The 23,397-nt window shown below is 47.7% G+C and overlaps 1 protein-coding gene across 3 annotated transcripts in view; it reads right to left on the bottom strand.

The window, feature by feature from the left end:
- Positions 1–2,561: 2,561 nt before the first annotated feature.
- Positions 2,562–23,397, bottom strand: part of LOC144736720 (reticulophagy regulator 2-like) — a 43,147-nt gene continuing 22,311 nt past the window's right edge. For 2 of the 3 annotated variants that reach the window (XM_078619346.1, XM_078619348.1), the window contains exons 4-9: positions 18,412–18,538; positions 15,794–15,878; positions 14,703–14,840; positions 9,870–9,958; positions 7,160–7,301; positions 2,562–6,076 (exon numbers count right to left, since the gene is read on the bottom strand). In XM_078619346.1, the coding sequence (XP_078475472.1) occupies positions 5,121–6,076; positions 7,160–7,301; positions 9,870–9,958; positions 14,703–14,840; positions 15,794–15,878; positions 18,412–18,538 (1,537 nt within the window). In that variant the 3' untranslated portion in view covers positions 2,562–5,120. The remainder of the gene's footprint in view (positions 6,077–7,159; positions 7,302–9,869; positions 9,959–14,702; positions 14,841–15,793; positions 15,879–18,411; positions 18,539–23,397) is intronic. The other variant, XM_078619347.1, reaches the window with a different exon arrangement.

Below are 23,397 nucleotides of genomic sequence, written 5' to 3'. Positions count from 1 at the left end.
ATCTTTGTTTGGACTGCACCCTGGGCCTAAATGCCAAAGGTGACTCATTAACGCTCGTGATTGATCACTTATGGCAGGGGTCGGCAACCAAAATAACAATGAGACATTTTTTATTTAAAGCTTTCGTGACTGCAGGGATTCATATTCTTGGTTCTTTCGGTAAAGTCACGTAGAAGGGAAATAATAAAATAATAAAAATATAAAACAATAAAATTCTCACGACGTTTCGACTGCAACACAAGCAATCATCATCAGGTGTGACATCCACAGCAAGAAAATTTGAACATTTTCTGATGATGATTGCTTGTGTTGCAGTCGAAACGTCGTGAGAATTGTATTGTTTTATATTTTTTCATTGTATTATTTCCCTTCTACGTGACTTTACCGAAATAACTAATAAAAGACATTGAGGAAAAATAAGAGGTTTTATCCTTTCTGGCAATGCTCTGATAATATTTGCATCTTGAACCTGATTGGCCTACACCAGAGACAGCCTTCTTTATGGCTTCGTCCCTCCACCAGCGTTAGACCAGAGAACGCCAATAGGCGAACTGTACAAAGACAATGCAAGTATCAGAGCACTTATATCTCGGGTTGAGCAGTTATATCTATGGGATACCTTTTTGCCAATATCAAAAAAGTTTCAAAGACAATGCATGTATTATCAGAGGTTTACTATTTGCATGTTTTGCCACAAGTATGTGTGGTTCATGCAGACTTGATGCCTTGCAATAGGTATCTGTTTGGTGTTTGAACATCTTAACACCTCCTGTTTTATTGCCAACAAGGGTAAAACCTATTCTTAATTTTTCATCATTTTTGATACTGGTAAAAAGGTCCCATAGATATGAGATTTTTTTTTTATCGAATTCGGTAAAAAAAAAAACCTCAAGATTTCCAGAGACGCACAATGCAACGTGAATACAAGACGGTGGTGGTCCTTAATATATAACGTCTCGAAGCAGTCCCTTAAAAAGCCGTGCGCGGCTCTGGTGCTCTCGCTATAGATTACATGGGTTGTTTTGCACAAGATCCTGCACACTGCGATTGTAAATTTCGCTATATTTATGGTGCAATATTATACATGTATTTTAAACACATTCCTGCGGACGGAGCTGGTAGGAACGTTGGGTTGCTCGGTCAATGGCCAGGGTCAACGGTGGCGTGGTGTATTCCGCAAATATTCCCGACTGTGAGGGGGGGCACAAGCCGGCGTGAGTAGGTTAAACGTTGAGTTTTATAAGGGCACCACGGGGTGGCCAGTCCCTCCCCACCCAGCCCCTCCCCACCCTCCCCACCCAGACCCTCCCCACCCTCACCCTCCCCACCCTCACCCTCCCCACCCTCCCCACCCAGCCCCACCCTCCCCACCCAGCCCCACTCTACCCACCCTCCCCTCTCCACCCAGCCCCACCCCTCCCATGCACGACGGACACAATAATCCCCTGTGGGCTGGTGTAACTAGGTTCCAACCAGTAACATCTGCTCTGAGTAGCTAGTCAGGCTGCGTCTTCACGGAATCCACACCACTGAAGCTGTTGCGTGTGACACAGGCAGACTGACGATTTACAAACCGCAGGTTGCCGAGCCCCTGACTTGCGGCAACGCTTCGAGAGTCCCCATTGTGTTAGCCGCATATGAAGTCCCTACCACAAGAGAGCGCGCGAGAAACTCGGAATTTCGTTCACGCAATGGCTGGAGGATGAGAGCCTTGTCCGGTGTGCAGTAGCTGGATAAATGGAAGCACCCTCCCCATTCTCTGCTGCCGTGTGCGCATTGTTGGCACGGGCAAGTGCAGTCCCTGCGCATTGTAGAATGCGCACACCGCAAGATGAGTGGTACCTGTGTAGGGGTGTTAGAGAGAGAGCCCGTTATGCATGGCAGCTTATGGCAAACAAACACAGTGGGCGGGGCTACGTGAGTGCACGGGGAGGTGCTCTCTACGACGTCCGCGCCAGGCACCCCGGGGGGGCCCCACCCCTCAGCGGGGGGTTGGGTATAAAAGGGGATGTATCGGAGGGCTCGGGGTTCTGGGGGAAGCTAACCAGTGAAGACTGAAGACGTCTTAGCTAGAGCCCTGGACTCCCCTGGTTCGCCGTCCTTATCAGGGCCGAACAGGACCGAGCCAGCGGCCTGGTTCCGAGATCCAGAGCCGGTGCTCTTGTCAGCGCTGGTCTGGGACTCAGGGTACCAGGCCCGACTTACCAGTGTCGGGCCAGATAGCCTCCCCTAGCCCATTAGAGGAGGACTAGGAGGCAGGCTAGGAAGTAGCTAGCGCGTGTATCCCCAGCTAGCCGGGTGAGGGGGCCGACACCCCCTCTAGTGTTGTATGCCAGAACCGTGCTGTGTGAATAAAACCCGTGTGCCTCCAACTCCGGCGTCCAAGAGTCGTGAACTCTATTACACCTGTACACGTTGAAACGGGCGTGCAATTATTAAAATTCCATTTGAAATATTTTGACTTGATATTTTGCTATTCCAAGTGTAGTCCCGTTTAACAGAAATCCACACACAGTATATAAACCAAATACACTATAACACAACTCTCGCTATGTAACATGTTATATTGTACTGCCACTTTATTTACAAGAGTATAGATTGGGTGGTGTATGTTTCACACCCCATTGATAGTTATACGTCTGCAATTACAATACAGAGCTGATATTTGCTATGTTCAGTGTGCAACATTTAAGCAGAGGTTGTTTTACTTCATTGGCAAACTGCATACACGTCAACATGCATTGCTGTGTTATGCCACTGTTGGTGCATCTCAGTTGTGTGTGTGTGTGGGTCACTGTTCGCGTTCCTGGAGTTAAGCGAACGTGGTCACGGTAAGAGTGGTAAATTCATAACCACCTCAACTCAAGGCCACTAAAGGAGTCGTTGTTGTGATGGTGGTGGTGACAGCAGCAGCAGTATCCCCGCATACGGGACATGGCATCTTGCGAGCAACGAAGCAAGGTTTGTGGACGCATTCTGTGCGTGCATAAACACAGCGCTAGCCTTATCTGCAGGCCCCAATTATCTTCCTAACGTTACGCTCGTTACGAGCGTTGCAAACACACACGTCGGGGCGGTGACACGGCCCAGCAGCGGGGTGGTCGCCAGCGGTAGCAGAGGATGAAGGTTTGAATCTGGTCAGCCACCCTCGATAACACCGCGGGTGAATTAATGACAGTGTACCAAATGGCGCCAACTTCAGAGTGGGTTAGATGACGTAAATATAAATGTCCTTAAATTCATCACCACCCGACAGCAAATTAGTAACGTTTATCACGTAAACAAAACGTGCCAATTAGTTACTAGTTCAGCACACCGGTGTGTTGGAGAGTAAAACCACAACATTTACTATTCGAGTACCGTGACGTTTCACTGGAAATTACAACCAGCCTCATCAGGCGACAGCCAGAGCTTTCCTGACCAATATTATTCCTCTTTTATGGATAATATTGGTCGCGAAAGCCTACGTGTTAAAGATCCTGTTGACGTCAAACGAAAAGAGCAGTAGGTCATCGTGTGCCAGCAGTGCCAGCGGTGCCATGGTCCAAATTTGCCACATTTAGAAAATTAGATCTCAAATATCTTAATTGGGATCACACGCAGCAGCAACATCGCCGTTAACGGTGAAACGACTGCAGACTACGTGTGTGAAACTTTGTGATAGCCTTACGCTATTAGATTTGTGATGATACTATTATTATACACACACACACACACACAAGTATATTTTTATACATGCAAGTGTTAAAATCTTTCCCTTGAAGAAAACTAGCTCAGTGCTGAATGCTTATCAGGGTGGGATGAGACGTGATATTAAGTTATATCCTGGCTTGAAAATATTAACGTCAAAAATCTCGTTTTTTGTTAATGTAAGTACAACATAACGCTCACCAAGTTAAAAGTGTTTCCTAGGAGCCAGCAGGAATGCATTTCGTATTTTAAGCAGTGACGAAAAATACATGTTTTTTTATCATACAATTTTAAAACAGCTCAATGAGATGAAACACGGTGTCTGATTTATATAGAGAGCTCACAAAAGCTTTGTCTAATTTCTTTACAGATTTTTATTCCCTACGTTTAAAACTAAACTTTTTATTTTACCAGGTAAGGCCCACTGATCTATGTAGCTCTTTTTCAGAAGCAACCCGGCTATCACAAATGATAGCTCAATGAAGTGGCTTATCACGTGGAAACGTATTGCAGCCAAATACTCGTAATGTTCATTATTGTGGAGGAAAAACCAGAGGACTCAGAGAAAAATCCACGCGACCACGGGGGGATAGACACACAAACTCCAAATATACAGCAGCAGGCGTCAGGGTCAGGATTGAACACACGACCTTCTGTATACCGCGCGAGGTAGTTAACATCTCCTAGCCACCGCAGAGCCCCATCATCAATATATATGTTTGTTGCCATTAGCGCCAAGGCTACTTAACGTTTTACGCAGAAGTAAAACACGGGTGTTTAGGAACAACTCCTGCGGACCTCCGGCATGACGAATTGCATGCAGGTCACTCTGGCTAGGCTCTCCACGGCCGCTCGATGCGCAACAATATGAATTGCAATTGACGTTAACATAGCGCTGCCGTTACTTTTCCATGCTTCACTTGCGTCGGCGTGGGTTCCCATATTTAGTAGATACAACTCTGGAGATCTACTGCCTGTATGAGAAAGAGAGAGAGAAAAAAATCAAACACTATAAAGTCCTGCGGTGTTAGACCATAGTGACAACTGTGTGGAAAGCTATGGCAGGGAAGGAATTTTGAAGTGATTTTACTTCGCTGAGAGGGTCACTCGCAAATTTAGTTGCCGAAGTTCTGCTTCAACAAAGGTGCACAAATATACGTATAAAATAAAAGGCCGACGTTTCAGAGACCTGGCTGTATCAGTGGTATTCCTCTCCCTGTGTTGTTTGAATTCGCCTACTACTTGTGACCAAACGTGGTATGAAAAAAAGAGGAATGAGAGAGAAAGAGGGAATCATGAGTGGAGACATTCACGGGAGTGAGTGGGCGGGGGGTAGGGGGGAGCAGGAGGTGGGGGGGTGGGTGGAGGCAGGGAGGAGCAGGCGGGGTGGGGGGAAGGCAGCGGCGGGATGGCCAGAGCAGTGCCGGACGTCACCCCAGGAAGCCAGAGAAGAAGCCGGTGCTTCCGGTTTCCTCCACGCCGATTCCCGACGACCGCATCTCGGCTCCCAGCCGCTCCACCTCCGACTCGTCCACCACCTCAAAGTCGTCCCCCTCGGCGTCTGCCAGAGTGGACAGCGGTGCCACTGTGGTGTCCGCCGTTGCCATGGTGTCCGCCTCGTCACTGCCACCCCTGGAGGCTCCCACATTGGCTCGGCCTCCCACCCCGGCGGTACCGCCGGGGACTCCGGCCACGGCCTCACCCCCATCTCGTCCACGGCTGCTTTCCGGCAACGCCGCGTGGCCCGCACCACCACCCATGGCTGCAGAGTTGCCTCCGGCTCCGGCACCGGCTCCGGTTTCCTCTCCGGCTCGGGCTGCCACTGCAGGGTGGTCGCCACCTCTCATCGCGGTCAGGATCTCTGGCACCACATCGCCTGGTGATTTGGCGCCGCTTCCTTCTTCAGCGTGCCACGCGCCGATGCTTGCTTCTCCGCCGATTCCGACTCCGGCAATACTTCTTGCGGCGGCAGCAGCACAGCACATTGCTGCAGTGCCGCTCCCGCTTCCTGCGATTTCCCAGCTGTGTTCCTTTACATCGGGAGACTGGGCCTGCGTACCCCGGGGCTCTGCGAACCGCAGGATCTCCTTGGCCATGGCCTCGCCCAGCTCTTGGATGGCCACAGGTGGCCGCCGCGGCAGAGGAGGGGCGGTGCTGGCAGCGGTGCCGCCAGAGCCATGCTCGTTGAAGTGGGTGTCGTCGAAGCGGAGGGCGGGTGCGGACGGCATTTCCCCGTGGCGCCCTGCAGCCAACACCTCGGCTGTGCTGGCAGCACGACCAACAGGAGTCCTGGGAGCACCACGACCACCGTGAGCGCCATAGCCGCTCTGCTGCCCCTTTGCCCGGCAGTGGGGCGAGTCCTCCGGGTTGTTTTGTAGATCGAAATCTTCACAGGGAGCAATTCAAGCAAGAGGATTGGTGCAGCATCAATAACAATTGCACGCCTGTTGTTGTTATTATAATTACCATTGTTGCCATGATGTTAGTTTAGACAGGAAAGGCTCACACCGAGTCTCAAGCCTCTTTTTTTTCAGGAGGATCCCTGTAAAATTTTCACAGCAACGGGGGGGGCTCGATGTCGGGTGTCAAAAAATGAAATGTTACGTTGCACAATGATACCCCGGTTTACGTCTCCTCCACCCTTGACGTCATTTCATAAACACGTTGTTGCTTTAACATTAACATTGCTACCCAATTAGCATCGCCTCAACCACCCCACACACTTAACGTCACTGACAGCATCGTCGTCATCCGCCCTTTGTCGGTATCCGTCACCTCTCAGCCTTCGCCTCCGCCACCACCACTACCCCTGTTAAAACACTTTCGATTGACGTCGTTTCGATATTCGTTGTCGCACCTTCCAGGAATGCATCCCCCCCAAAGTCGTAAACCGGGGGTAATACTGAACTCTTTAAAATGAGTGATGGGAAGAATCCAATGAACATGGATAAAATTCCATGCGCAACAGGGGGAGGACACACAAAACTTGAAGCAGAGAGGCACCCGAGTGGGTAATCAAACCCAGGATCTTCTTTCTACAAGGCACAAGAATGACCACTGAGCCGCCACCTTGCTGCCCAGATGATGTAACAGCATATTCCTCCAGTCGAAATAAAACATTTTTTTAAGTGGGTAAGGTCCATTGAGCTATATACTGTCACTCTTTTACAGAAGCGATCTGACCACAAATGATAGCTCAACGGATTGTCTTATCATCACGTGTAAATTTATAGCAGTCAAATACTCTAAATTCGTGATGCTGATTGTAAATGTGGAGGGGAAAAAACCGGAGGACCCGGATAAAAATCCATGCGACCATGGGCGTCAGGGTTGGGATCGTAACCAACGACCTCCTGTATACCAGGCGAGGTGGTTAACATCTCCGAGCTACCCGCGGCACCCCGTAAGTAAACACTGTGAGAGTGATCCGCAGAAGGACTCTGAGCCAGGCTGAAGAGCGGGAGCAGACCTTCTTGGGAGTGATCGGCGGGCGGTGGAGGGGTGCTGCCCCGGGACAGCGTGAAGCCCTCGCTCTCCAGGATGGAGGCCTCCTCATCGGAGAGCTCCGAGTCTGTGATGGAGAGCGCCAGCGCCGTGCGCTTCACATCTACCTGGACCACGCACACGCACAGTGGGGGGGGGTACACACGGTTGGAAGTCTTCTACTCAACGGAAGGGGGGGGGGGCGTCCCGGTGGCTAGGAGATGTTACATACCTCGCATGGTATACAGGACATGGGTTAAATCCTGACCCTAATATGTATGTTTCGAGTTTGCATGTTCGCTCTCTCTTTTCCCGTCATCACGTGTATTTTTCTCCGGGTACTCCGGTTTTTCCCTCCACGTTTAGAATCAACATGCGTTTAAAATACTTGGCTGTGACTATAAATTCCCACACAATAAGGCACTTCGTTAAGCTATTGCTTGTGGCCAAGTCACTTCTGAAAAAAGCTAATAGCTCAGTGGACTTTACATGGTAAATAAAATAGTTTAGCTTAAATTTTGATTTAAAGCTTTCGTGACTGCAGGGATTCATATTCTTGGTTCTTTCGGTAAAGTCTACGTGACTTTACCGAAAGAACCAAGAATATAGTTTAGCTTAGTATAGATGTATATCGCAGCGCCTTATTCTAAGGCACTTGGTTGAAATCATGAGTGGGGTGACAGTTAAGGAGGGGTTTGTGTAGTGATAGTCATAGGGGATGGGGTAGTGATTGGGGTTGGGGTAGTGAGAGGGGTAGTGATAGGGGTTAGGGTAGGCCTGGTCGTAGCTTGAGGGCCGGGGGCAAGCAGTAGCAGTAGACTGGGAGAGGGCAGAAGAGATGGGGGGTTGTTTTATCGGAGGAACAGATGCAGGTTAGTGAAGATGATTATTTTATGTGCATGAAATGAAGCCCATTTATTTATTTAACATAGCAGATTTTAATATTTTCACGTAGCAGTCTTAGTCTCATCACCGATAACTACAGAGCGATTGGGTTTGCACTGCTGTCTAGCCGAGCTCTGAAGGCTCCACTCTCAAGACGGATGCCAGCGAAGCGCAAATTTAACTGCGGGGAAGCAGCAGCAGCAGGAGAGTGCAGGGTAGAACACAGAACGACATCGGACCGTTTGAGAAGCCGCTTCATGTGCAGCCTTGCTCTTTTGAGGGATTTCTCAAATCTAATAAAGCAGTGTGATATTAACCCCTTTCCTGATCCGAGGCCGACTGCAAGTTGCAAGGTGGGTTGTCCCGCTCACGGCTTAATTTGGAATGCGCAAGCAGTGAGCATTTTATTTAGAGAGGCGTAGTAGCAGCACCATTGTTTTTAAGGATGTTGTTACCCACCGCAGTGAACCGTAGGGACACGACCGCACTCTACGATAGCTGGCGCAAAAACTGTGCCACAAGCCCTCCCATTGGGCCTTTGACTTCCGATTCTGGAATCGGAAGAAAAACTGATGACGTACGTGTACGCCATTGGAATGGGAAAGGGTTAAGATCTATGAATTGGATGATTCAACCAAAGTTGGGGCCAGATCAGAGGCAAACCTGGCTGCAATTTTTCTCGTCGAGGAGCATAAACCATCATCATCACAACTCCGGTCATCCTCGCTTAGCAGCAGCTGTTGGCGAGCCATCGAACAGAGACGGCTACCGCATTTCGCACTTTCAGATGCGCTTCTGCGGCCATCTGGAACGCCCTTCCTTCGAATATTAGGTAGCCACTCGAACTGTGCATTTTAAATCATCTAGATTGACAACTGCTTTTTGTGTTTAGTTTCTTGGCCTTCCCCCACACCTCCGATTAGCATGGTTGGCTACGTACGGTGACAAAGAAATTCAACATACAGACACACATACACCGCACCTCTGATTAGAACGGTTGGCTATGTACGGTGCCAAAATAGTTCAACATACTAATACCCGCCATTCGCCACTAAGTGACGGTGACGTCAACACAGCGCCTGTCCCAGTCGCCCTTTGAGGCCACATGAAGTCTGAATTAGGACGGCTGCTTGCGTTGTGGCCGAAACGTCGTGAGAATTATTTTATTATGTTTTATTTTTATTATTTTCTTACTTCCCTTCTACGTGACTTTACCGAAAGAACCAAGAAGATGAATCCCTGCAGTCACGAAAGCTTTAAATCGAAATTTAGCCACATAAAGTGTCAAAGGCTCACTGACAGGAGGTCTCGGGGCAGACCCAGGTGCCATGGGTTGGCTGACTGAGATGACTGGTAGATGCACCAGCTGTACCTCTACTGTGCCAACTTGCTGTATTTTAGTCACCCAGTGCTTAGCTCGTTGTTGTGAGCGTCACTCCTCTGCCCTCTGTTGTTGCTGGAGGACGACTGCCTCCAGCTGCCCAGTAGCGTCCTTCACGAGCCTCCTCCATACAGGCTGATCTTTACATCTATGGTACCAGTCGTCGGCAAGTCCACTCAGCTCCGCATCAGTCCATCTCTTCTCCAGCCCATGTCATGCCCGTTTAGACCCCTCTATCCTGCTAAACGGAAGCTACTTGGGCATGCGGTGGCTGGGCATGCGGGCTACATGACCCAGCCATCGCAGCCTTGTCTGCCAGAGCTCACTTATGGGAACGTGTCCAGATCTTTCAAGGATTGTGTGAGCTCAACATACAGACACACATACATACATCAGTGCGGGCAGCGTAGCTGCTGTCAGAGATGGGTACCTTTGTGCAGTAATTGGACAGTTCTCCCTCGCTGTCACTGTCCGTCTCGGCTGTGGGCTCATTCCCATCGGTCTTTTCCTTCCGCACACCTGCAGACATTGCAAGCCAAAACGTACAGGAGCCCCGTGTCATTTACTATTTTTATATAATTGTGATTATTATTATGATTGCACTTGTTTCCCCAGGAAAGCACCGCTGAGTATCTCTTGCTCAGGAGGGTCCATGTCAATAGGGAGCCGATTTCGCTACTCCCAAATGAGTAATTTACAATTTTTAAACATTTTAATGTTTGGCCAACACCAGTAACATTGTGTCTTTTTAGCTACAGGAGAAAACTGGGGAACCCAGAGGAAAATCACGCAGAGCAGGGTGAGAACATATAAACTCCAAGTAAAGACAAAGATCCTGCATATAGCCTGTAACGGACAGTTAGGGCAAGTGCTGTTATCGAGCACCGATGAAGACTGGCATGGCACACGAGGGGGTGGGTGGCCAGCCCCACTCACGGCCGCCTTTGTCTCCCCAGTGGCGATGTTTACACATCGCACCAGTTACTCATTTAGACTGAGTCGACCGAAGGGAGGTCCAGGCCCGGTTCAGATATTCGTCACCGATGTTGACCATGAGCGGGAATCACACTCAGGTCACCAGGTTCATAGCACTTTGCGCTCCTCACTACACCATCACTCCCCATAAAACTGCATATACAACAGCTGCCAATTGCCATTAAGTGGCAGTGACGTGACTGCAGAGCTTGTTTCCAGGCTTGGTGCACCTTGAGGCCACGTGAAGTGTTGAAGGTTTACTGGCAGGAGGTCACGGGACAGACCCAGGTGCCATGGATTGATTGACTGAAATGGCAGATGCACCGCTTCTGCTTCCCAGCGCCAACTTTCTCTGTTTTAACCACCCGGCGCTCCACTCATTGTTGTGAGTGTTGCTCCTCTCCCCTCTGCTGTTGTTGGAGGGCGACTGCCTCCAACTGCCCAGGAGCATCCTTCACAAGCCTCCTCCATAGAGGCTGATCTTGACACTTAGTATCAGTCATCGGCAAGTCCACGCAGCTCTGCATCCTCCATCTCTTCTCTGGCCCGTGCCGCACCCGTTTAGCTCCCTCTATCCAGCCAAACAAAATCTGTTTCGGCATGCGGACTACATGACCCATTCAATGCAGCCTCACCTGCTGGAGGAGGTTGTTGATGGGACTGTCTCCAGAATCTGTAAGCTCATTACACAATCCAGTCTGGTTAAACCAGAATGGGTCATACCAGGCCAGCCTGAATGTTTCAAACTGGCGCAGATGTTTCTTTAAAGGGGTCTAGGTTTCACAAGCATAGAGAAGTGAGGGCATAACTGTGGTTAAGAAGACCTGGAGCTTTGTATGGAGCGACATGCCAGGTAGCTTCCACATAGCGTTACGCAGTTGGTGAAACGATAATGCCACTCAACTTTCAGAGTGAGACCTCGTCATACATACACTGTCCAGGTATGGGAACTCCTCCACTCTCTTCACAACTGCCCCATCACTCATATGGAGTTGAGTTTGGTAGAGTGTTGGATGGCACAAAATACCCAGGCAGGTGATTTGTTTTTGTAGGGCTGATGCCGAGGCCCCACCTCTTAGTAGTATGCTCCAGGTTTGGCAGCAGCGCCTCCAACTCCTTTTCAGCGTGGGCAGAAATAACCAGATCATCAGCATACATAATATGGTTGGCCAATAGGGAGCTATGCCTTGACTGTGCCTGGGCATTGATCAGCCTCCCATTGTATCCGTACTAGATGGAAATTCCCGTCCAAAAAAATGTAGAAGCCAGAAGACATCCCTGTTGCACCCCAAGGTAAACAGGGAATGGCTCTGAGTCCCGTCCACACAGCTTTATCTGGGCCTACCAACCATCGTGGAGGTCCTTTCTCGAAGACGATGGTACTTTGCAAGCCTACTGGCTATCAACAAAGATTCGTTCATGAAGCCATCCATATATACAGACACAATTTCAACCGAGAGGATGGTTATAAACTCAGCAATCATTGGAAAGATATCATCAACCACTTTGGGTCATGACTTGATTTGTGTTTTCTTGTCAATTACTGAAAGAACAAAGAATAAGTCTATTGCCAGTAGGCTCACTCAGTTTAATAACCATTGCTACAGTCTACATCATAGACTGCCAATACGCTCACCAGCTTATAAACCAGGCTATAGTCTACATTATAGACTGCCAGTACACTCACCCAGCTTAATAACCATTGCTACAGTGTACATGATAGACTGCCAGTACACTCACCAAACTTAATAACCTGGCTACAGTCTACATTAGTGTTTTTTTTGTTTATTATTTTATTTTTATTACTTTTATTGACTTTATTTTTTATTATTATTTTTCTATTTACGTGATTTTACCGAAATAACCAAAGGATATGTCCTGAATGATTGTAAGCAGAGAATCAGGTATCATAGGCGTTGACTAGGTCAATAAAGCAGACAAATAGGTCCTGTTTAATTTCCCTAGACCTCTTGCTGTAGCAGATGGACAAGGAATACGACATCTATGCAAGATGAATCCGTTCTGAAACCACACTGGGGTTCCGCAAGCGTCTCTTCATCTTGCCTGACAGGACCTTTTCCGGCCTTACACCGAGGAGGAAGATGCCCCTCACTCACTTAAACAACAACAATCACCATTTACCACCAAATGGCGGTGACGTCACCACGATGCTTGTGCCATGCTAGGTACACTTTAGGGCCACGTGAAGTGTCGATGGCCAGCTGGCAGGAGGTCAGGGGACAGACCCAGATGTCAAGGGTTAACTGACTGGTGGTCTACCACTCACATCACATACAATTCCATACACCCAGCCATCAAATTCACCATGGAGGTGGAAAAGGATGGCAAGTTACCATTCGTGGATGTTTTAATCGAAGAGACCAGATGGCTCAATGGAACACACTATCTACAGGAAAGCCACCCATACGGATGCCTACCTAAAACCTTGACTCCCACCACCATCCATCCCAGAAGAATTCCCTCATCAACTCTACACCATAGAGCTCAATGTATTTTCGACCATCACCACCTAGCCAGTGAACTGGAACCCGTACACCAAGCCCTCAAGATGAATGGATATTCAGGCTACACAATCTGTAAAGCTATCACCCCAACCATTGGGAAAGAATCATCTGAGGACCCAATCAAAACCATCACCTTGCCATACATAGCAATTGTCACAAAAAATATTTCCAAAATCATGAGCAAGCACAAGATCCAGGTTCGATTCAACACAGTACATAAAATTTGTGATCTGATCCCATCTGTGATGGATGTGATCCCTGACATGCAATACCCCGGCGTCTACAAACTAAGTTGTGTCTGTGGCAGTAGTTACATTGGGGAAACTAAGCGACATGTCTCGGACCATGTTCGTGAACATAAGGCAGATCTGAAACACGGTGGGACCAATACCTCAGCCGTGGCTGATCATTGTTTTAATGCTGTGGGCACACACGAAATTGATTTCTCTAAGACGAAGGTACTTTGCAAACCCACTGGCTATCAAGAAAGATTCGTTTATGAAGCCATCCAGATATATAAACATAAGACACAATTTCAACCGAGAAGATGGCTACAAACTGAGCAATCATTGGAAGGATGTTATTAACCAGTTTAAGTCATAACTGGCTGTGATGTTCCCAGCCTGCCACCTTCCGATGTTAGTTGTTATTTTCGGCTCTCTGATTTTTTACATTAACAGATTACATTTCTCACTAACACAGCTGTCTCGTGCGCCATCCTCAAGGCAGATGCTTCACGATCTCCCATTAACATGCTAATCTCTTACATTAACATAGCCACCTTGGCATGCTCGGCATGGAGGATGCTCGGCGATCTTCCATCAATATGCTCATCTCTCACATTAACATGCTAATCTCTCACATCAACATGCTAATCTCTCACATCAACATGCTCATCTCTCACATTAACATGCTCATCTCTCACATCAACATGCTCATCTCTCACATTAACATGCTCATCTCTCACATCAACATAGCCACCTTGGCGCACTCACCGTGGAGAAGGGTCGGCGATCTTGCATTGACATGCTAATTTTTGCCTGGCAACCCTCTGATTGGTGGAAAGCCCACCACCACCACCACGGTCGCTGCCCACCACTTGCATTGGCTGCTGACATTTGGGCTATGCCCATTTCAAACCTTTATAAGCAGTTTTCTTTAGAGGCTAACCCCCCTTTTCCTGAAGACGACCGCTTGTGTTGCGATCGAAATGTAATTTTTTCTGTCTACGTGGCTTTACCGAAAGACCCAAAGAATACTAAACTAATAACTAAACAATTTTTTAATTTTTGGCCAGGTAAGGCCCCACTTAGCTATGTAGCTCTTTTTTCTGAAGTGACCGGACCACAAATGATAGCTCAACAAAGTGGCTTATTATCATGTGGAAACTTATAGCAGCCAAATACTCTAAACAAGTTGATTCTAAATGTGAAGGTGAAAACCCAGAGGACCCGGACAAAAGTCCACGCGACCATGGGGAGAATATGCAAATTCCAAATATACAGGCGTCAGGGTCAGGATCGAACCCATGACCTGCTGCCTACCAGGACCTGCAAAATAGGGCGAGAACAAACTTCACACAGAAAGGTGCCCGTGGTGGTCAATCGAAGCCAGATGCTTCTTGCTGTAAGGTAAGAGTGTCACCACTGTGCCAAAACACAGGAACGCACAAAGGAGTGGCTGGTCCTCGGAGCACCACGTGAGGGCACAGCTCTGCGGCTCGTGTGGCTCAGGCGGCTGGCGGAGAAAGAAGCGAAACTCACGACGCTGCTCGTGGCCGCGACCCAACATGCCCCCGCGCATGCTGTAGTCCAGCTTCATAAGCACAGGCTCGATCCGGTTGTACATCTTCTGTATGAGCTCGTGGTAGACCACCAGCGGCCACAGCAGCACGCTCGCCACTGCACACACGTCACACAATGTGTCACGCAACGTGTCACCCGCCGGCGGGGGCAGCCCAAGGGGGTCTCGCAACGTGCCTGCACCGACCGGTCGTACGTTCGTTATGCAACTAAAAGAGATTTTTACATTGTGGATCCTTGGCTCGTGCCTTGCATCATCCAGATTCACGATCACTCGAAGAAACCATTAAACTAAACTATTTTTTATTTTACCAGGTAAGGCCCACGGAGCTATATGGCTCTTTTTCAGAAGCAACCTGGCCACAAATGACAGCCCAATTAATTGGTTTATCATGAGGAAAGTTATAGCAGCCAAATACACTAAACCCAGGTTGCTGCGAATTCCGGAAGAAAAAACTGGAGGACCCAAAGAAACATCCACGTGACCATGGGAATAACATGCAAACTCCAAATATAAAGGCATCAGAGTTGGGATCAAACTCACGACCCTCCTGCATACCAGGCGAGGTAGTTAACGTCTCTTTAGCTCACCGAGTCGCAGAAATCTTACAGGAGGGCCTGCCAACTTTTTTTCGCAACAGGATAAGATTTTACAGCTGTGTGTAATCCCAATTGAGTCATCTGCAGGTAATTTTTCAGGATTTGTGACATTTGGTCAGTACCGGTTACACTGTGTGGTTTTATCTGTGGGAAGAAACCAGGGAACCTGGAGGAAACCCACACAGCACAGAGAGAACATACAAACTCCACGCAGAACGGTGCCTGAGTCATGAACCAGAGGGAGAGGGTGACATGCACACAGACACCAGAGAAGTGACATAGAGAAGACAGCAAAATGTATATTTTGTACGTGAAGAGAAATAAGACAGAGGAATGTAGGAATGCAAGCAGGAAAGACAAGAGAACACATGATAATGCTTGGCAGTGTGCCCATCTGTACCTCGGTGTCATCTGTTTTGCATGTGGCCACTGTGGGCTTGCGAGGGTCTCACCGATGATGTACGCAATCATGATGCCTGGGACATAGTGGCCCACGATGGCAAATCCCAGGCAGCAGACACACACGCGGGCACAGAACTGCAATGACAAAAATGCAAGGTAAATATCGGTCAAGCATTTTGATTACTGCAATTGTCCACTCTGTAGTGTAATGCCTCTCGGGTGTTTTCCAAGTGAACCAATTCGCTTCCACATGCAAAAATAATGCAGGCGCGCCTCGCTCAACCAAGCGCTCTTTCTACGAGAATTCGCTATGACGAGAAAATGCGAATTTAGAGCAAATTTGTTTGCAAAACAAGCAAAATGTTCACTTAGCAAGCAGGAGACCGATCATAAATATGCGTCCAGTCGCGGCAGGGGGCACACGGCAGGGCCGAGGCTGTTTGTTACCCAGCTGTGCTGTGTGCCCACGAGATTGGCCGTGTGGGGGAGGAGAGCCTCGTGGTAGCACTATAATGGGTGAGTTGCTAGGTAGGTGGGGGGAGGGGTGGCAAGGTGTAGGGAGTCGTGGTATAACGGTTAGCGCACTGCGATACGAACCCGGTAACCCGAGTTCGATTCCCGCCCATGGTCGACACCACCGACTATTATCTGATCCAGTGTTGGGCCTCCCCCCTAGGTTGACTCAAATGAGCACCTGATGCTGTGTGTAAACATCACCACGAGGGAGACAAAGGCAGCCGTGCGTGGTGCTGGTCACCCACCCCCTCGTGTGCCGTGCCGGCCTTCACAGGTGCTCGCTAACTGTACTTGCCCCAACAGTCCGTTAAGACTGTACAGAGGGGATCCTGCACTGTGGTTTCTTCACGTGTGGTAAGTGCTACATTTGATGTTTTATGACTTAATACAAAATATAATTTGTATTTAACACGTAAAATAAATTATTCAACATTGGAAAATTTCGGGGATGAATTGCAGTGCCAGTCTTTAACATAGGAGGGAGTTGATGGGAAAATGACGATCGGTTTACAGGTTTTTGCTTCCCCTGAGCAACTTTGGTGGAACGCATCTCGCTCGTGAAGCGAGACACACGCCCGTAGAAACTCTCGGAGCCTAAGTTGTGCCTTTTCTGCAAAAAAGCAAGCACTAGTTTCCTCTGTAAAGACCACACGCAAAGTTCAACTGTGTCCGTCCAATGCTCGCTGCATTGGCTACCGGTTGCAGAATGAATACATTGTAAGGTCGTGCTCATTACACACAAAGTGCTTGCCAGAAATGAACCACAATACCTCGCTAATCTGGTCACGGAGCATAAACCATCACTTAAACTCCGGCCATTGGCGCAGCGGCTTTTGGCTAGCCATCGAACAAAGACAGTCACTGGCATCGCACAATTCCAGATGAGCTTCTGCGGCTATCTGGAACGCTCTTCCTTCCAATATAAGGAGGCCACTTGAGCGATGCACTTTTAAATCATCTAATTTGAAAACGAATTTCTTAAAAACTGCTTTTTGTGTTAAGTTTGTTGTCCTTCCCCCACACCTCCGATTAGCATGGTTGGTTACGTACAGTGCTAAAGAAGTTTAACATAGATACATATTACATATGTAGTGACATCCAACACAGTAATCTTTATTTCTTTCAGCATGAGACACACGTGGTCTTCAAGGATTCCCTCCACTCCAAGCGTCCTGGAACTCTCCTCGCTTCCCCTTTATATATCCCTAAAGCCCATTTCCTGAAGGTTCCTTGACCTTCCGTTTTCCCTCCAGCCAATCACCTTCCACTTTACCTAACGGATTCCAACCATCCACCCTGTTAATCATTTCTGTTTCCTGCTTTTTCCATTTTGTATTTTTCCTCCAATTTCCTTCAATTCCATGCTTCTAACAAATCGCCTTTCAAGCCCATTAAGTACCAATCAAGAGGGCCTGTCCGTGTCATGCATGCCGTGTCCATAACGTCGAGTGAGTATTTTACCAGCAAGCCGAAGTTTGATTCCCCGTCACGGCTAGTGTCAGTGGTAAGTGATATCGGAACCACTACACATACATTAAAATGACCATGCAAGAGCAAAAGACATCCTGTTTTAAACAATTCGAAGCAACACTGAACTGCTGCGAGATGTTCCTCTGACATGTGATGGACTTATCCCACTTTGCACCACGCGTACTCTGTGAATTCCTTGAAGTGAGAAGCCGAGAACCGGCTGTGCTGTGCTAAGGACTGGAGTTTCCAGATACAGACAGTCCCCGAGATACGAACATCCATACTTACGAACATCCGCACTTACAAACGAACCCGCAATAAGACGTTATTATATTCAACCATCCGACTTGCAACGTCCGGTCGTACTTACGACCTGAACCGCGGAACTATTTTGTTTGGTGGAGCGATCTTCCGCGAGATGTAATGATTCTCAGCATTGCGTGTGGTGCACAATGACAGTGAGCCATTCCACTTAAGGGAAGTGTTCTGTTTTATTTACTATACAGAATTTATTACAGTGTCGCATGCAAATGAACAATAGTTATTTTTATAAATGAGTTTAACAATGCTTTCGTTTTTTGTTGAACCGTAACACATTTTATAACACTGACCGTGCGTACAATTAAACACGGAGTTCTATCTGCCGTGCGTGCCGTGCGTGCCGTGCGTGCCGTGCGCCCACCCGGTCGGGGTGCTGGGCTCGGTAGAGCGCGAGGTCGACGCAATAGGCTGTGAGGCTCTCCCAGCACTCGGCCAGGCTGCGGCACAGCTCCGGGAGGCTCAGCAGCTTGGGCTGTGCCCCCGCCCAGCTGCAGAGCGTCCAGGACACACACACACAGCAGCAGCAGCAGCAACCATCAACAACAACAATCCCTGCACTAGGCCTGCAACCATTAACACGCTCCACCGTGATGAGATTTTGTTGAGGAAATCAGGAGGATCCTGTACCATCTCAATCGAGTAATTTTCATGTAAATTTCGGCATTGGGATGTTTGGCCACTACCGGTTACATTGGGGTGCCATGGTCGCCGGATGTTAACGACCACACCTGGTATACAGGAGGTTGCGGATTCAATCTCAAGTCTGACGACTGTATATTTTGAGTTTGCATGTTCTCCCTGTGGTCACGTGGATTTTTCTCTGGGTGTTCCGGTTTTTCTCTCCACATCTAGTAACACAGTATTTGTCGGCTATACATTTCCACATAAGCCAATTTTTGAGTAATCATTTGTGGCCTGGTCGCTTCTGAAAAAGAGCTATATAGCTCAGTGGGCCTTGCCTGGTAAACGAACAATAGTTTGGTTTAGTTTATTGCGTGTGCGTTTTCTTTTTAGCGGTGGGAAACAAATTGTTGCACCCAAATACATTTCATGGCAAACAGGGGGAGAACATAAAAAAAACTCCACGCAGAACTGTACCAGAGTCGGGTATCAAACCCTGGCCCCTCCTGATGTGAGACACGAGTGTTACCGCTGCGCTGCCACCCTGCTGCCCAAATCAAGTGTTGATTCAATTCGAGAATCAATTATATTTTAACATTATTGTGAATCAGTTTAATACGTAGGCTTTCGCGACCAATATCATCCATAAGAGGTTTTTGGGTTAGTTAAAGTTATTTTGATTTCTTTAAATTTCGATAGATTCTCTAATTAGTCTTGGCCAGTAGTAGCTAGTTTTGCACGAAACTTCAACATTATCAAAATCAATTGAGTGTCGTTCGGATAGCTACCGTCTTAATGCTGCATGGAAGCGAATAATCAAATAACACATTATTGAAATGCATGCCTACAAAGAGCAGCGTACTTCAATAGGGATTACCGTTGGTAGGGCTATTTTAATAAACACAATAGACAGGAAGTACAAGTTCAAAGGGCTCACACAATGTAGATGCATAATGTACGTTGCATCAGTAATCCTTGGCCCCCACCCCCACATTGTGCAAGAGCGCAGAAGGGTAGTCAACACATCTACGCCTCTATATAAGGAACAAAACAGGTGGACTTGTCCACAAATCTGGCTGTCGCCTGATGAAGCTAGTTGTAATTACTGGCGAAACGTCGTACTCAGATTGTAAATGTTGTGGCTTGGCTCTCCAACACACCGGTGTGCTGTACTAGTGACGAATTCGAATGTTCGGTTTACGTGACAACCCTTACTAGTTGGCTCTGTCGGGTGGTGGCGGGTTTTAACGACACATTTATATATTTGCGCGATCTAACCCAAAAACTCTATTATGGATTATTGTGAATGTAGTGACCACACAATGCCCAGCACACACAGGGTAAATGAATAAAACATCCTCTTAGGTTTTTTCGGTAAAGTCACGTAGGTAAAAAAATAAAATTAAAAAAATAATAAAAGTAATAATATAAATAAAATAAAATAATAAATCACGACGTTTCGGAGGCAACACAAGTCTCCATCATCAGGTGGGACCGTCACAGCTAGATTTGCTGTATCAAGTGAGGCAAAGATTCCAAGATACAAGTTCTTAAATACAAGTTAAGGGGGGAGGAGGGAGGGAGGGGCTTATCTGAATGTGGTAGCCAATGAATGGAACGTATTGGGAGGGGGGGGGCTAAAAGAGAGTGAATGTGGAACTGTTGGTGTTGGTGCACCTGTTGGTGCACATGCTAGAAGAGAACGAAAATGCCCATGTTGTTTTACCCAGTGTTGGTTGACAATCAAATACAAAAAAGGAGAGTACTGTTGATTTAACTACACATTTTTGGACCATCTTATTTGACAGGCACTATTTTACTTTACCGAGTGTTAGCATCCCCAGCGTTCAACAGTACTCTCCGTTTTTGTATTTGATTGTAAACCAACACTGGGTAAAACAACATGGGCATTTTCGTTCTCTTCTAGCATGTGCACCAACAGGTGCACCAACACCAACAGTTCCACCAACACCAACAGTTCCACATTCACTCTCTTTTAGCCCCCCCCTCCCAATACGTTCCATTCATTGGCTACCACATTCAGATAAGCCCCTCCCTCCCTCCTCCCCCCTTAACTTGTATTTAAGAACTTGTATCTTGGAATCTTTGCCTCACTTGATACAGCAAATCTAGCTGTGACGGTCCCATCTGATGACGGAGACTTGTGTTGCCTCCGAAACGTCGTGATTTATTATTTTATTTTATTTCTATTATTACTTTTAGTAATTTTTTAATTTTACCTACGTGACTTTACCGAAAAAACCTAAGAGGATGAATCCTTGCAGTCACGAAAGCTTCAAATCTAGAATAAAACATCATTGATTATTCCACGTGCTATTCAATGCACTTACACATGAGTGCTATAAATGATTGCGATCGATGCAGCGTTACTCCCCAGGTGTAATGGCAAGTGCAATGTTGGTGGCACTTTTAAGGGGTGCCACGGTGACGAAATGTTAACTACCTCGCCTGTTATACAGGAGTTCGTGAGTTCATACGCGACCCTGACACTAGTCAGGTTGCATGTTCGCCCTGTGGTCGAGTGGATTTTTCTCTGGGTCCTCCGGTTTTTCTCTCCACATTTAGAAATATGCATTTATAGCATTTCGCTGCTATTAATTTCCACATGATGATAAGCCACTTTGTCGAGCGATCATTTTTAATAGCCAGGTCGCTTATATAAAATAGCTATATCGCAGCTCAGTGAGCCTATACCTGGTAAAATAACAAATAGTTTAGTAGTTTAGTTTAAGTGTGTAAAATGAAATTGGCATTTTTGGGCAGTTTCAAATTGGGCAAGCCCCTCATAGTAAAACAACTTGATGCCGACAAACACGTGGATTGCATCACCTTTACAAGAGCTACCATCATTACAGACAGACAGACTGACAGATACAGACAGACACAGGTCTATGCCTTCAACGTAAGCTTTATTCATTGCATGAAGATCTGTCTTCTTTAATCTCCCTGAATAACTGGTTGTTGTATTCAAATGCATCTGTCCTATGCAAATGTGTGTGGAACTTTTAGTTGGCCTGATTTTCCTATTTGAAATAATGATAAGGGATATTCACAGTACACACTTCCCATTTTGTAGCTGATACGGATCATAGCAAAAGTGTGGAAATTTCCAAACTGACCATTACAGTAATCTGTGTTTATTAAATCAATAGTCATAATTTCATTCAGCAAAAACTCTCTAAATGTTAAGAGCCACGAAACGTACGCCTCATAGTTAAAGACAAAGATCCCCCATATAGCCTGAACACACTGTTAGGGCAAGCGCTGTGAGCGAGCACCTGTGAAGACCGGCACGGCACACGAGGGGGTGGTTGGCCAGCACCACGCCCTAGTGGCAATGTTTACACACAGCACCACGTACTCATTTGACCCAGGGGAGGCCCGGAATTGGTTCAGATAATGCTCACTGGTGTTGGTCGTGAACGGGAATCAAACTCGAGTTCTGGTTTCATAGCGCAGTGCATTAACCGCTACACCACCGCTCCCCACTAGAGAGCACACAATGGGATGTACGGATCATACTGGTAGGAACCTCCTGGTTACACCAGCCCACAGGGGATTATTGTGTCCGTCTGTCCGTCGTGCATCCAAAAATGGGAGGGGTGGGGTTGGGTGGAGAGGGGAGGGTGGGGAGGGGCTGGGTGGGGAGGGTGGGGCTGGGTGGGGAGGGGCTGGTCACCCCGTGGTGCCCTTATAAAACTCAACGTTTAACCTACTCACGCCGGCTTGTGCCCGCCCTCACAGTCGGCCATATTTGCGGAATACACCACGCCGCCGATGACTCTGGCCATTGACCGAGCAACAAAACGTTCCTACCAGCTCCCTCCGCAGCAGGAATGGGTTTATTTCAGCACGTGGCATCGTAGCTACAGATTTGGCCAGGGCTGCGAGCAACCCACAGATGCCAGACGTGCCATGGGTGCCGCCAGCGTATGCCGTCACGTCTAACATGCAACCGGAAAAGTTTGCGTTGGGCATTTAAGTCGCCATCGACAGATTTAGCACATCTCTTGTAATGCCCCATAATCTGATGCTAAGGCTCTTAATGTTGACGTCACACCAACGGTGTTCCTGACGTTACTGTATTGTAAAAACACAGGGTCGCCCGTGAAAGCGACTCGTATTTTTCACACCACGTTGCTGTGAATTTTTGTGGCACGGTTGGCTACGTACGGCACAAAGGAAGTTCAACATACGTACATAATTACAACTGGGTGGAGTGGTGGTGCAGCGGTTAGAAAATTGTGCAAAGAGCCGAGCAATCTGGGTTTGAATTCCAGCCACAGCAGAGGTCGCTAACGGGTTTTGATTCCTTACCCGTACCCAGCCGCACCAGGGTCGCAAACGGGTACCTGTATCTGGCCGGGTACGGGTAGCCGGGTATCGGGTAGGGTACGGGTATCGGGTACCCGATTGCGACCTCTGAGCCACAGTTAACAGCAGTGAAGAGTGATATCTAAACTGGTGCCAGGCACTCCAATTCTCCATCCCCGTCAACAATCTGCACTGAAGTATGTTCAAACAACAACCGCAAACAACATGGCATGAGCAGGCCTTAATTTACAATGTTTTGACATATGACTGTAAATCATTGTTATAAATTACAACCCTCAGGCAATAGATTACAAAAGCAGCTGGGCAGGATTTGGTTTTCACTTAAAATGAAGAGGGCTGGGCATAGATCACGGCTGGGTATACATCAGGG

The sequence above is a fragment of the Lampetra planeri genome, chromosome 62, assembly GCF_965212315.1.
Source record: "Lampetra planeri chromosome 62, kcLamPlan1.2.h2, whole genome shotgun sequence".
In the NCBI taxonomy this organism is placed as follows: domain Eukaryota; kingdom Metazoa; phylum Chordata; class Hyperoartia; order Petromyzontiformes; family Petromyzontidae; genus Lampetra; species Lampetra planeri.
The sequence above is the reverse complement of the archived record's forward strand: the minus strand, read 5'-3'. Positions and strand labels throughout refer to the sequence as shown.